Genomic DNA, 15039 nt, shown 5'->3' with positions numbered 1-15039 from the left:
TATCAACCAGTTACTTCGCTGTCAGACTGCAGGTTTACTTGTGATTCCTCAAGTTTCTAACTGTAGAATGGGAGGAATAGCTGTCAAGATCGTCTCCTCTAAAATCAGATACCAGTTTTTAATAGCAAGATGCCTGACTTAAGACTAGGCTTCCAAATTTCCTTTTTACTTGTAGTTAGGTTCAGGGGTGAGCTTAAGCTGTTCTCTTCTGTTACTCTCATGGACACATACAATATTGCATGTCTCTGTTTTCTTCCTCTTGTTGCTTGCATTTTGTTCTGTTTTTTCTCAGTATCTATGGTACAGCAACCTCACCCTCCCACTCCGCCCTCATTCATAAAGTATTCCATTGCAGCTCTTGGAGGACAAAATGGTCACTTTTGTGAAGAAAGAACTTAAGAAGATCCAGAAGGTTCTGTGTCCAGATTCCCCAGAATGCTTAGCAAGTCAGACGGACAATAATTGTGCATTAGCGGGTGAGGATGAAGAGCCGAATAGCATCAGAGAATCATTTGTGAAGATCACACTGCATATCCTGAGGAGAATAAAGCAGGAAGAGCTGGCTGACGAATTACAGAGCAGTAAGAGGATTTCTTCAAAGATTTAAGCTGCTGGATGAATAGAATCTTTACTATTGTTTCACTAAATGGACATATATATTCAAAATATGTGCATATAATAATTCATAGTGAGGCTTTTGTCTACTGACTCTTTTAGGAACTTTAATTAGGGACGTTGAGTGGAGTCAGCATGAACTTAAGTCTATTCTAAAGAAGAAGTTTCAGTGTGTGTTTGAGGGGATCGCTAAAGCAGGAAACCCAACCCTTCTGAATCAGATCTACACAGAGCTCTACATCACAGAGGGAGGGACTGCAGAGGTCAATGATGAACATGAGGTCAGACAGATTGAAACAGCATCCAAGAAGCTGGACAATCTGGAGTCTACAATCAGACAAGAAGACATCTTTAAAGCCTCACCTGGAAGAGATGAACCAATCAGAACAGTGCTGACAAAGGGAGTGGCTGGCATTGGGAAAACAGTCTTAACACAGAAATACACCCTGGACTGGGCTGAAGACAAAGCCAACCAGGACATCCAGTTCATATTTCCATTCACTTTCAGAGAGCTGAATGTGCTGAAAGAGGAAAAGTTCAGCTTGGTGGAACTTGTTCATCACTTCTTTACTGAAACCAAAGAAGCAGGAATCTGCAGCTTTGAAGACTTCCAGGTTGTGTTCATCTTTGATGGTCTGGATGAGTGTCGACTTCCTCTGGACTTCCACAAAACTACAATCCTAACTGACCCTAGAAAGTCCACCTCAGTGGATGTGCTGCTGATAAACCTCATCAGGGGGAAACTGCTTCCCTCTGCTCGCTTCTGGATAACCACACGACCTGCAGCAGCCAATCAGATCCCTCCCGACTGTGTTGACATGGTGACAGAGGTCAGAGGGTTCACTGATCCACAGAAGGAGGAGTACTTCAAAAAGAGGTTTAGGGATAAGAAGCAGGCCAAAAGAATCCTCTCACACATCAAGACATCACGAAGCCTCCACATCATGTGCCACATCCCAGTCTTCTGTTGGATCACTGCTACAGTTCTGGAGGATGTGCTGGAAACCAGAGAGGGAGGACAGCTGCCCAAGACCCTGACTGAGATGTACATCCACTTCCTGGTGGTTCAGGCCAAAGTGAAGAAGGTCAAGTATGATGGAGGAGCTGAGACAGATCCACACTGGAGTCCAGAGAGCAGGAAGATGATTGAGTCTCTGGGAAAACTGGCTTTTGATCAGCTGCAGAAAGGAAACCTGATCTTCTATGAATCAGACCTGACAGAGTGTGGCATCGATATCAGAGCAGCCTCAGTGTACTCAGGAGTGTTCACACAGATCTTTAAAGAGGAGAGAGGACTGTACCAGGACAAGGTGTTCTGCTTCATCCATCTGAGTGTTCAGGAGTTTCTGGCTGCTCTTCATGTCCATATGACCTTCATCAACTCTGGACTCAATCTGCTGGATGAACAACAAACAACCTCCCAGAAGTCTGAAACAAGAGATCCTACATTCTTCTACCAGAGTGCTGTAAACAAGGCCTTACAGAGTCCAAATGGACACCTGGACTTGTTCCTCCGCTTCCTCCTGGGTCTTTCACTGCAGACCAGCCAAACTCTCCTACGAGGTCTGCTGACACAGACAGGAAGTAGCTTACAGACCAATAAGAAAACAGTCCAGTACATCAAGGAGAAGCTCAGTGAGAATCTGCCTGCAGAAAAAAGCATCAATTTGTTCCACTGTCTGAATGAACTGAATGATTGTTCTCTAGTGGAGGAACTCCAACAGTCCCTGAAAGCAGAACGCCTCGCCACAAATAAACTGTCTCCTGCTCAGTGGTCAGCTCTGGTCTTCATCTTACTGTCATCAGAAGAAGATCTGGATGTGTTTGACCTGAAGAAATACTCTGCTTCAGAGGAGGCTCTTCTGAGGCTGCTACCAGTGGTCAAAGCCTCCAACAAAGCTCTGTAAGTAAATATGTGCTCATCCCTTTATTTTTAAAATGTGATTCTACTTAATAGAATCAACATTTAATAATCTTGTAAAGTTGATTCTGTCCATCTGAATGTAAAATTCTCCATGGAAGGGATGTTTTGTCAGTCAAGTGACTTCCTCAGTTTCAGTTGACAGATTTCCACAATTTTAGAAACAGTACTTTTCCATAATGAGCAAAATGATCACAGTGGACTAACAATGGGTTATGAGGTCAATTTCGTGACCATTAATATGGAAATTTTCATGACTATTTATCCATTAGTAATTAGTACAATTCAAAGAAAGATGGAGAATGGTTGCAGTCACACATGGAGTGCGTAATATGTGACCTGAAGATGGCTCCAAGAGCAGACACACTCAGCAAGCTAATGTTCAGAGTGGTCCTGTTGCTGAGGTGGAGTCATCCTATCATCTCTTTCAAACTACCTTCACTACTTAAGTTACTAGAGGTAACTGAAGGTAAGGGCAGGTAAATGGTGATGCAACATGATATGAGACATTGTTTTATTTTCAATAATAGCATATCTCACCTTCTCCTTGATATCCAAAGTGTTTTGAGCCAGAAATCTTGATATATTGCATATAGCCAAGTTGAACACACAGACAATAGGTCTTAGGTAAACCATACAGTGCTTTGTTTTTTTAAATCACAAATGTTATTGTGTTTCAGACTTGGTGGCTGTAACCTCTCAGAGAGAAGTTGTAAAGCTCTGTCCTCAGTTCTCAGCTCTCAGTCCTCTAATCTGAGAGAGCTGGATCTGAGTAACAACAACCTGCAGGACTCAGGAGTGAAGATTCTCTCTACTGGACTGAAGAGTCTGTGCTGTACACTGGAAACTCTCAGGTAAGCAAACTTTTCCACTTTCATTTAAAATAATCTGAATTTCTGAATAATTATTTTTGCATAGACAGCTTTTCTGTAGTCCTAAATCTAATTCCTAAAGCTACAGTTCATAACAATGAAAGGAAATTGGTATGCTATGAACATAAAATAGACATAGATCTCTAAATGATCATTGCATAAATTTGATTTATTCAAACAAATCTAACACAAAATTTGCATATCAAACATTTTTAGATAGCAAGTCAGAATCTGATAATACATAAGAGAAAAGCTACATTTTGCATTTAGTTAGAATACCAAAAAAAAGTATATTGTAGAGACATCCATAGATATGCTGAGATATATTGTCATTGATTTTTCTTGAGGTCATCGGGTGTTTTGGGCCTTGCAACATTAGGACAGCCTTGATTAGATGACTCAGTCAGGCCTGATCAGACCTTGACATATGTCCCAGCTGCACTGGTCCACGATTTGGACCTATTAATCCAAATCCACCTGAAGGCTCTTTTTGCAGCCTCAGTGACAGATTTTATGGCCTTCCTCTTTGCAGCTCCTCTGATGCCAAGAGAGTTGTAGGTCTTAGAGAGGAATATCTGGCGTCAGTAAGACTGGCTGGTCCCAGTCTAAAGATGAAGAGAGCTGGCTGAATGTTCACAGGTTGGCTGAGACTTCACTCCAGCCATTAAAAGGAGATTTTTCTTTGACTGCAGACCTGTTTACTGTCCCTAAGGGATTTTGGGTAGCTGTTGAAGATATGCAGTGTACTCTTACCTGGGTGGAGAAGGCATGTTGGATGCTTTCTCTTGTCACAGATAAGCAGGCTTTCTGGACAGGGTAGCATGTCATACACAGCTCGGAGCACGAACTGCATGCCCTGAGGTTCTGCATACCAGATGTCATCCCAGGTGATTATATTCTCCCATTCTCCTTCCCGTTTCATCCATGTCCCCTGGTGCCACATTTACAGTTTATGCTTTGTCGATTTAGTTTGCTACTTATCTTTATGAACTTTAATCTTTTCGTCATACCTGCCTGCTTGATCATCATCATGATAGATAGAGAGATAGATAAACAGCCATGCTTTTCCCATCCATCATCAAGTATCCTTAAAAGGGTAAAAAGCTGATCCAGTGTTCCGCAACTAGGAAGAAAACCACATTGTTACTCCAGTATTCAAAATCAACTACCAGATGGACTCTCCTTTCCAGCACCCTGGCATAGATTTTTCCAGTGAGACTGAGGGGTGTGATCCTTCTATAATTGGAGCACACCCTCCGATCCCACTTGTTCAGTACCCCAGGCTGCCAATCCAAAGGTACCGCCCCTGATCTGCATGGTAAATGGTAAATGGCCTGTATTTATATAGCGCTTTCTAGTCCCTAAGGACCCCAAAGCGCTTTACATATCCACTCATTCACCCATTCACACACACATTCACACACTGGTGATGGCAAGCTACGTTGTAGCCACAGCCACCCTGGGGCGCACTGACAGAGGCGAGGCTGCCGGACACTGGCGCCACCGGGCCCTCTGACCACCACCAGTAGGCAACGGGTGAAGTGTCTTGCCCAAGGACACAACGACCGAGACTGTCCGAGCCGGGGCTCGAACCGGTAACCTTCCGATTACAAGGCGAACTCCCAACTCTTGAGCCACGATCGCCTGCAACATTGTAGAAGCAAATTGTAGAGGGCAAATCTCATCCAGTACAGTGGCCTGTTTAACTGCCTCAGTGACCTAACGCCTCGTGATGGAGGAGTTGTCCCCCTTATCCCCAGACTCTGCTTCCTCTATGAAAGACATGTCAGTGGGATTAAGGAGGTCCTCGAAGTATTCTTTCCAGTATTCTGCTGTGCAGGCAGGCAGGAAAGGACTCAAAATTCAGACTCAATCGCGGAGATGAAACTTAAACTCAAAAAGGCAGCTTTATTGCTGGACACGAGAAAAAACTAAACTTGAATATACAAAATAAACTTGGCAGGCTTAGCAGGCAGAATACACAGATTGGTATGAAGGAGACTGCGACATGGAACTGAGGGAGACGCTGACATAAATGCGCAGAAAGATAAAAGGGATGTGGGAGCACACGGGGAACACAGCTGACACGGATAATCATAGCGAGACAGAACGTAGATGGAAACACAAGACCTTCACAATAAAACAGGTAACCAGATACAAGTGGAGGAGAGACAGACGAGAGGGAACGAAGGAGAGAGGCATGAGACAGAGACATGACGGGCTGGGAAAACAAGATGGAATAAAACACAAGGCGGGGAAACAAGGCACAAGGACTCACACCACTGTATAAACACAGACACACAGGGGGAGACACTGAGGGCAAAGACACAAGGGGAAATCTAATAAACCAAACTAAGCAGAATAACCAGGGACAATAGAATAAACCCATAGAATAACAACATGACTTAAAGATAATACAAAATGACAGAAAATACAAGAAAACTCAAAAACACTGGGTAGAATAACCCAGGACCATGACACTTGACAGGTTGCCAGAATCTCTTTGAGGCAGTCTGAAAGTCTTTTTCTATGGCCTCTCCGAGCAAAGACTCACAGCTTTGGCTAACTGCCTAAAGAGTTATACAAGAGGGATAGAAGCCAGCAGAATAAACCAGCTGTTCTCCAGTGAACCATCAGGTGTGCTGTTACTGGCAGGGGAACAATATGAGAACAGCAGCTCACTCCTGTTCTGCATAGGTCTGAACCCCCTCAGTCAGATTATCAATGACTGGCTACAGATGCCAGGCATGGAATGGAGCAACTATTAACCACCTCTTCTACGTGGATGACATTAAGCAGTATGCCAGGGGAAACAACCCAAGGTCAGGCAGGTGGTCCTAATATTGTGCCTGATTGATGTATAACGTGCACTTATACATCAAGTTAAAGGTATATGTATTGTTATTGGTATCGGTTCAGGCAACACAAGCCTGTTTACTTCATATCAGATCGATACCAAAATTTACAATTTTGCACACACATCTAGTTCCAAGAATTTTTAAAAACAGATGTGGATTATTACAAAATAAAATAAAATAAAATTGTCCCACTATAAATAAAGCAGAAATAAACTGAAAAAATGAAGAAAATTAAGCATATAAGTCAATTGTTTATGGATGAATTGTTGTGTGGTGTGTTTGCAGTCTGTCAGGCTGTCTGCTCACAGAGGAAGGCTGTACTTCTCTGGCTTCAGCTCTGAGTTCCAATCCCTCTCATCTGAAAGAGCTGGATCTGAGCTACAATCAGCCCGGAGACTCGGGACTAAAACTGCTGTCGGCAGGATTGATGGATCCATCCTGGAGACTAGACACTCTCAGGTATGGAGAGAATGTCTGGTAGAAGAGCTGGAAACATTTCTTTCAATTGTTCCTGTGCTCACAGAAGAAACATTAGTCCAGTTTATCAAGTAAAGTGAAAGATACTGCCCTTCTGGGCCCTGTCTTTTATTGAGTTAGGAGCCTCTAACAACCCCTCGTCGATGAAGTACAACCCATGAGTTGCATAACTTTCTGGGTATCCTTCCCAGATCTTATCTTCCATCTCCATTACTATTCCTTTCTATAATTTAGAATGATTACAAGGTCCAAAGTTGCAAACTTGTTGCATTCTACACATCACTGGCCATAAAGATGTTAAAATGCAACATAAAATGGTCAGAACTACCCATTAGTATGAATTATTAGAGTGCAAAACAAGAGCTGTGCATCAACAGATATTTATACATAAGTAGTATAATGTATGACATAAATGTAGAGAAATCTAACCTGTAGGTTAACAAGAACATTACCCCAACTCCAAACCCTACAAGTCCCTGAGGGTTTTGCATGAATAACTCTAGCTGAGAATAGTTCTAGGTACAACATATCTAACAATGTGTACAACCAGTGTTTCACTGAAAGCAACCTCTGAACCACTAGTTTTGTTAGGCACAGTTATGCATGCCAACCATAAGTTTTATACATTTCTTTGAAAACCCGATGGAGCTTCCACACAAACACAAAGCAGAAGCTGAAGCATACCCAAATATGCTTGCAATCCAACTTCCTCCCAGGCCAAAGACTAGAAAATATGATCAAGCACATCTTGCCTTTGGCTTCACCTGCACAACAGTGGTTAGTGAAGAGAAGCCGCAGTGTGTTGTCTGTCTTAAAGTGCTAGCTTGTGACAGTTTAAAGCATAACAAGCTAAAACGCCACTTAGAGACAAATCATCCAGAGCACAAAGACAAATCAGTGGACTTTTTCAGACAAAAACGTCTACCCGCACACAATTGCGGAGGATATGTTTATGTTTATTAACTATGAATGATGACACAGCAGCCAGTAAACTACGGGCCAGTCCTCTGTCCAATAATACAGTCGGCATGTGCGTTTATGATATGTCTGAGGACATAGAGGAGCAGCTTAATCATAAGGTGTGTGACAGTCGCTTTTTTCGTGCAGATGGATGAAGCCACAAACAAAGACCGCTTACTGATAATGTATTTCAGATTCATTGATGAAGATGAGATGAGGGAGGAATTTTTCTGCAAACAAGTTCCTGGCAGAGCCACTGCAGAAGAACTGTTTAAAATCACAGACTCTTACTTGAAAGACACTTATCTGAAATAGGAGGACTGTGTGGGGAAACAGGGCGCAGGTTATGGCTGGGAAAGAGGAGGGCTGCAATCACTTATCAAGCACGTCTCCCCGAATGTGCAGTGGATGAACTGTAAGATACACTGTGAAGCACTGGTGTCTAAACAGCTGAGTCCTGAGCTGAATGACATAATGACTGATGCCATTGCAACAGTCAACTACATCAAACCACAACCTGTGAAAGCCCGGATGCGATGAACCACACAGCCATTTTGTATCACAGCAATTCTAATGGCTGTCCCGTGGGAAGATGCTATCCATGGTCTTTGAACCACAAGATAAGATCTGCATCTTTTTGAAGGAAGTGGGCAGTGATATTGCCAAAAGATTTAACTGTAATAAATTTCTAATGAAACGGGTATACCTCAGTGACATGTTCCTGAAACTCAATGAACTGAACTTGCAGATGCAGGGCACAAACACTCACCTCCCACATCTGGCAGATAAACTCACATCACTTGTCAGAAAACTTGAGATGTGGCAGCAGCAAGTGAAAGATGGAAATGTGGACTCATTTGATCTGACCTCTGATTCAACAAAGAGGCTGCAGTTTAATCCCTAGCTGCATTTTGGATTGGGGTGGAGAAAGATTACCCACTGCTGGGTAAGTTCTTACTTCTTCCTTGTGCCACATCCTACTTATGTGAGGTAGGCTTTTCTGCTGTAGCTTCAATCAAGACAAAATACAGATCAAGCTGGGTTTGCTGCGTTATGGCGTTAATGTCATTTTAACGAGATTAACGCTGACCGCACTAGTGGGAACACAACGAATATGACTGCACATTTACACCGACATCATCCTAGTGCAAAGACAAGTGGGAGCAGACAAAAACAACAAGCACGCATGCTATAAACTTTACTCCCGTTAGCACATGATTCTCCTTATGGGCACCTGATATGTTTAATATGCTGCTGAGAATATACCCCAGAAGAAGGGTATAGTATAGCTTTTATTTTGGAAAGAGCCATTTCTCTGTAATAAACTCTCTTTTCCAAAGATGAGTGATTTCTTGATCAGATAGATTTTTTTTATTATTATTTTGTTGTTTCAGCAACATTAAATTTAAAAACTGTACTTTTGAGTTAAAATATATATTTATAATTTTAAAAAATGACAAATTAAAAAGGCATGAACATTTTTTTGTGTCGAAAAAATATTGAACCGTGACATCAAAGTATCGAACCGAACCGTGAATTTTGTGTATCGTTGCACCCCTAATCTTTGTAGCTGCTCCTCTGCTGCGTGGTACCTATACTGTAGTCTGCAAAAAAAGTCCAGCCAAGGGCCATCATAGTAAGATGGTTTAGCTTTCTTGAATGGCCTGTCGACCTGTGTACTTGGGGAGTCGAAGGATCATCGTACTGGCTTTGGAGGATCTTGGAGAGTAGATGTGGTGAGCCTGCGGGAGTTCGGCTGAAAGTGGGGTGAAAGGTGACTATCATAGCCCAGGCTACTGGAATTTTCCTTTGTGCACTAGTGCACAGTCATGTTGGAACAAGAAGGGGGCTTCCCCTAAACTTTTCTTACATTGTTGGCAGCATGAAATTATCCAAAATCCCACATTTGTCAATTATGCGGTGATCAAAAATAATGTAGACTATTCCTTGGTGACTGAAGCAGTATCTTTCTGTAGGCAATCTGTAAGAGGACATAAAAGATATTGATGACCACACAACACTTAATAGATTTGTTGCTGTGACAACAAATCCAACAACTACTCAAAGGACTGACAGATCCAGGATCAGTCCAAATCATCAGCAGTTTGATCCACGTATAGATTGAAGTGTATTTGTGAAAATGTTCGACTGTTCCTTTATTAGGGACTAACAGTATGTGTATGAGAGTGACGTAATGTCCATGTGTGCATGCTGAAAGAGACAGTGCTGGTCTGACGCCCCTCCTCATTTCAGGGTGGAGCCTGCTGGAGTCCGATGGTTGGAACCAAGTCTGAGAAAGTGTAAGTGTGTTTTTAATGTGATTCATGAAAACAAAGCAGCACACATTCAACCATCTTCAAACTGTCACATCACTCATTCACATCTCTGATGTCAGGAGTCATCATCTAATTGTCAATCGATGAACAGGTGATGGATCAATAACTGCAGCTGGATTGTGTTTGTTCTCTCCATCAGATTCCTGTCAACTCACAATCGACACAAACACAGTAAACACAAACCTCCAACTGTCTGACAACAACAGAACTTTGACACATGTGGACGAGATTCAATCATATCCTGATCATCCAGACAGATTTGATCAACTTCCGCAGCTGCTGTGTAGAAATGGTCTGACTGGTCGCTGTTACTGGGAGGTCGAGTGGAAAGGAGGGGTTCTCATATCAGTGAGTTACACAGGAATCAGAAGGAAAGGAAACAGTAAAGATGTTGTGTTTGGCTGGAATGATCAGTCCTGGTGTCTCTACTGCTCTGATGATGGTCCTGATTCCGTCAGGCACAATAACAAAGGAACATCCATCTCCTCCTCCTCCTCCTCCTCTGTCTCTAACAGAGTAGCAGTGTATGTGGACTGTCCTGCTGGCACTCTGTCCTTCTACAGAGTCTCCTCTGACACTCTGATCCACCTCCACACCTTCAACACCACATTCACTGAAACTCTTTATCCTGGATTTAGAGTCTATCCTGGTTGTTCTTTGAAAGTGTGTGTAGTTGAGGCATAAGTGTCCTCCTGTTAGAGAAACACTCTGACTGTTGAACAGATAGTTCAGTCTGTACATGTCTGTCTCTTTCACTCAGAAACATGTTTTCAGATTCATGGATTCAATCAGTTGATGTTTGAAACTGTTCTAAATGATTCCTTGTAAACTTCTTCCTCTTCAGTCCTTTAAAGATGGAAGCTCCCATTATTCCAGGATCCAGGATATCCAGGATACAGGATCATGTTGTTCTTCTGTCTTTTTCCACTCAAAGCTTCACAGTGAATATCAGTATGTTGTGTTTCTCTGAAACTTATGAAGGTCACTTTTAAATAATATTATATATATCTAATGATTGATTCGTGCTGTCATTTATGGTATTTATTATATAGTAATACTAAATCAAAGCTGCTGACTTGTGACTGTACAAAATAGATGTGATTTGAGTAAAAGTGCAGATGTTCCAGATGTTTTCAGTCTCTGTTTTTCAGTGTGAAAGAGGAAAAAATGAACAATTGGAAGCAAAAAAACATTAACATGTAGATATTGTAGTAAAGTACAAAGTGATTTTTAGAAAATGAACCTTTTTTGTATAATCATCTTATAATATTACAATATTTCAAAACAATCAAATGTGTATGAAATGTCAGATTTAAAGTCATATTGTTGAAATGTTTGTTCCATGCTGTAAAAAGTGCACTGTGAGATGTGCACTTCAGGAAAACTGAGTGGAATGCATTAACCTCTAACTGTACTTTAATGTTAATTTCAGCCTGTAGTTTTCCATGTGAGCCCATGTAGTTAGAGTTTCATCAGGACTTTAACTTTCATCAGAGTTTCCACAGTGACTTAGAAATAGTTAGTCTTCAATTAATCCAAAAAGCTGCAGCAAGAGTCCTGACAGGGACTAGGAAGAGAGAGCATATTTCTCCTGTTTTGGCTTCCCTTCATTGGCTTCCTGTTAAATCCAGGATTGAATTCAAAATCCTGCTCCTCACATACAAGGTCTTAAATAATCAGGCCCCATCTTATCTTAATGACCTTGTAGTACCATATCACCCCATTAGAGCACTTCGCTCTCGCACTGCAGGCTTACTTGTTGTTCCTAGAGTATTTAAAAGTAGAATGGGAGGGAGAGCCTTCAGTTTTCAGGCCCCTCTTCTGTGGAACCAGCTTCTAGTTTGGATTCGGGAGACAGACACTATCTCTACTTTCAAGATTAGGTGTGTGTGTGTGGGCGCGCGCGTGCTGGGACTACCTGCAGTACTGTAAGACATATAAAAGCTACTGGACCAGTTCTAGGTTGGCAGGAGTGGTGGAGCAAAGCACAGTGAAGAGACCAGAACCGGAAACCTTTAAATGAAAATACGGCATCTTTAATAAAACACAAACACAGAAACAAAACCAAATCAGTGAGGGTTAAGTAGGTCACACTTAACCCTCCATAGTTCAAGATACTTCAACCAGGTGGACTGTAAGGGGAACTGCAGCAGTTCCCCTTACAGATGGCATTATTGATCGTTACCCAGAAATTAACAGACAGAGTCTAAAGGTTCAGCTAGCCATGTTCAGATCCAAATATACCTTTACATCTAGTACAGAAGTGTCTACTATCATTAGGGGAATGCCGGTGGAGGTGAGGGGTTTGTTTGATCAAGTTGAAAGCCTTGTCAGGCTGCTTTTAGTCATCCCAGTATCCTCGGCTGAGGCTGAAAGAAGCTTCAGTGCTCTCAGAAGACTAAAAACATGGCTAAGGTCAACAATGACTCAAATGAGATTAAACAATGCTGCTGTATGTCATGTCCACCAGGAGAGACTGGACAGTATAGATGTACAACAAATATGCCAGCAGTTTATCTCAGTCAACGAGAGGAGAAGACATGTGTTTGGCTCCTTCACATAGTGGACATTGAGCTGTTGTGTGGGACACCAGTAGTCCATGTCTCGGTTCGGTGGTTGAATTATCTGTCCCCACCAATGCCACAACCAGATCTACGCCCTTGCACTGAAAGAGCAAGTAACGCAACCAAGTGATCAGTTTGATATCAATCTTTTGTGATACACCGTCATATTTACATTATTTGTACACTACGGGGAATTTACGACGGTGCGCTCTGTGCTTCGTGTGTTGTTTTTGTTTTACACAGTTGTCATACAGGCATCTAACTAACAAATTACACTCCAAAAGACCCCATGCTTCTGAAAAAATGACCCGGGCTTAAGCCCAGTATGATCTTCTTTTGCTGCTTGTTCAGTGAACTTGTAATGTAATGAAAACATGCGGTTTCAGCACCCAACCCAATGTTGTGCATGCCGTTAGGTCAACCATCTGCGCTTTGTGTTTACATCTTGTTGCAGATATTCCATTTTCCTGCTCTTTAATCGTTTGTTGTTTTCGCTGCTCGGTGGTTGTTGAAATTGTTTTGTGAGGTTTAACCCTACATGCTGAAGATTCAGGCAAAATACATTTATATAACTTCATCTCAAATCTGCTTATTAAAAACAAAATGCAAAGTGAACACACACTTTCATATATGACAGCAAAATTATCATCACAACACAAAGACATGGAAACACTGACAACTCCAAAAGACTAATGCAACAGGCTGGGAAGGTCAGAGGTCACTTAACAAACTGCTCTCTATGATAAACAACCCATTACACCCACTCCACTCCACACACCTGAGGTAGCAGAGCTCCTTTTCACTAGGACTGAGTAGGCCAAAAACAAGGATCCAGGAAATCATTCCCAGCGGTCTCCATAAAGCTGTAAAACAACTGTTCATCCTGGGGCAGGTGAACATACCTACCAAATATAAGATCCCAAATAGACATACGCAATTTGCATTTCTCTCTTATTCATTGTCGGTCTTAGCTATACTCTTTTTAACTTCATTTTTATTTTGCTTTGTCCATGGTAGAAATGGACCGATCCGATATTAAGTATCGGTATCGGTCCGATACTGACCTAAATTACTGGATCGGATATCGGCGAGAAATAAAAAATGTAATCCGATCCATTAAATATCAAAAAAGCACCTCACAAAACTTGCGACACGGCGTAACTCGGCTCATAACCGTAGCACATCGGAGCAGTGTGCTCACGTGATAGAGCGGCTGTGTGTATTTGGAGCCTCGTTACCAAACCAGCATTTCATCTCCGAGGAAGTTATCCCAGAGAGAAGTAAAGCAAGTGTGTAAGTTCATCTCTGAATGTTAGTAAAGCATTCCCACGTTAAGCTTAACAACCGATATATGGAGCGACTGCCTCTCTCTCCCTCTCCTGCAGTTACTTCAATCCTGAAACTGCTTAATGATCAGCTGATTGGCTTTTCTGTCGCGAGTCCGTCTCTCTTGTTTGTTTTTGGCCCACTTTGCACCAGAAAGAGGAAACCAGCGGCTGAACAACAGCAGCACGTTTAAGCTTGATAAGCTGTTGTTAGAATTTATTTAATATTACTTTCTACACCAGGATCTTTTTCTACGTAGCTGAGGGCTGGTAACTGTGCAGGGGCGGATCTAGCAAAGTGTAGCCAGGGGGGCCGATAGGGCATGAACAGGGAAAAGGGGGCACAAAGACATACTTTTCTTCCTTATTCTCATTTAAAATATCTAGCTTTTATTAAATAATTATCTGAATCTTACACCCAAAGTTTTAATCTGATGTAAAATGTATAGAAGTCCATTACTGTATATAGTAACTGTTACGTCTAATATACCCTAATAAGCTATAGTACTTTTTCCTTTGGGAAGATACCATCTGTGCAGTCTGCAATTCTGTTGAAGAAAGATGTTGAATCTATTTAATTATTCTTGAAAAATAATTGATTTCTGTGCATTTTTTTCACCCTGCATCAAATTAAAGTTGATTACATCGATTAAGCATCATGAGGTGGAGGGTGGGGGGTGGTTCCCTTTTTTTTTTTTTTTTTTTGCTGGGAGTTTGCAACCCTATTAGTTAGGTTGCTTAATATTTCTGCTAAGTACTCTTTAAAATACCAGAATAGGAAGGATGGAGTAGGTTTAAGTTTATTAGATTGATCAGTGTTGCTGAACTATGAAATATTTTGGGTGCAGTGTATTTTTTTTTACATGCAGGTATAACAGAATAGCTTTAGTGTTGTTGTTTATTTAAACTTGAGTATGAACTTATACAAAATGCAGCAAGATATTAAAAAAACAGTTTTATTGATTAAAAACACACTATATCGGATTCATATCGGTATCGGCAGATATCCAAATTTATGATATCGGTATCGGTATCTGACATAAAAAAGTGGTATCGTGCCATCTCTAGTCCATGGTGTATATGATAATCTTTGTTTCCATCTCACTGATCT

The 15039-nt window shown here is 41.6% G+C and overlaps 1 protein-coding gene across 1 annotated transcript; it reads left to right on the top strand.

Moving 5' to 3' along the window:
- Window positions 1–2502: 2502 nt before the first annotated feature.
- On the top strand, window positions 2503–11167 carry LOC102081876 (stonustoxin subunit beta). The gene is made up of 5 exons (XM_019356834.2): window positions 2503–2518; window positions 3217–3390; window positions 6552–6725; window positions 9957–10003; window positions 10179–11167. Exons 3-5 carry the CDS (start codon window positions 6694–6696, stop codon window positions 10721–10723), a joined length of 624 nt encoding a protein of 207 aa, XP_019212379.1. The 5' UTR covers window positions 2503–2518; window positions 3217–3390; window positions 6552–6693; the 3' UTR covers window positions 10724–11167.
- The last annotated feature ends 3872 nt before the right edge of the window (window positions 11168–15039 follow it).

Source organism: Oreochromis niloticus, linkage group LG3 (genome assembly GCF_001858045.2).
Source record: "Oreochromis niloticus isolate F11D_XX linkage group LG3, O_niloticus_UMD_NMBU, whole genome shotgun sequence".
Classification (NCBI taxonomy): domain Eukaryota; kingdom Metazoa; phylum Chordata; class Actinopteri; order Cichliformes; family Cichlidae; genus Oreochromis; species Oreochromis niloticus.
The sequence above is the reverse complement of the archived record's forward strand: the minus strand, read 5'-3'. Positions and strand labels throughout refer to the sequence as shown.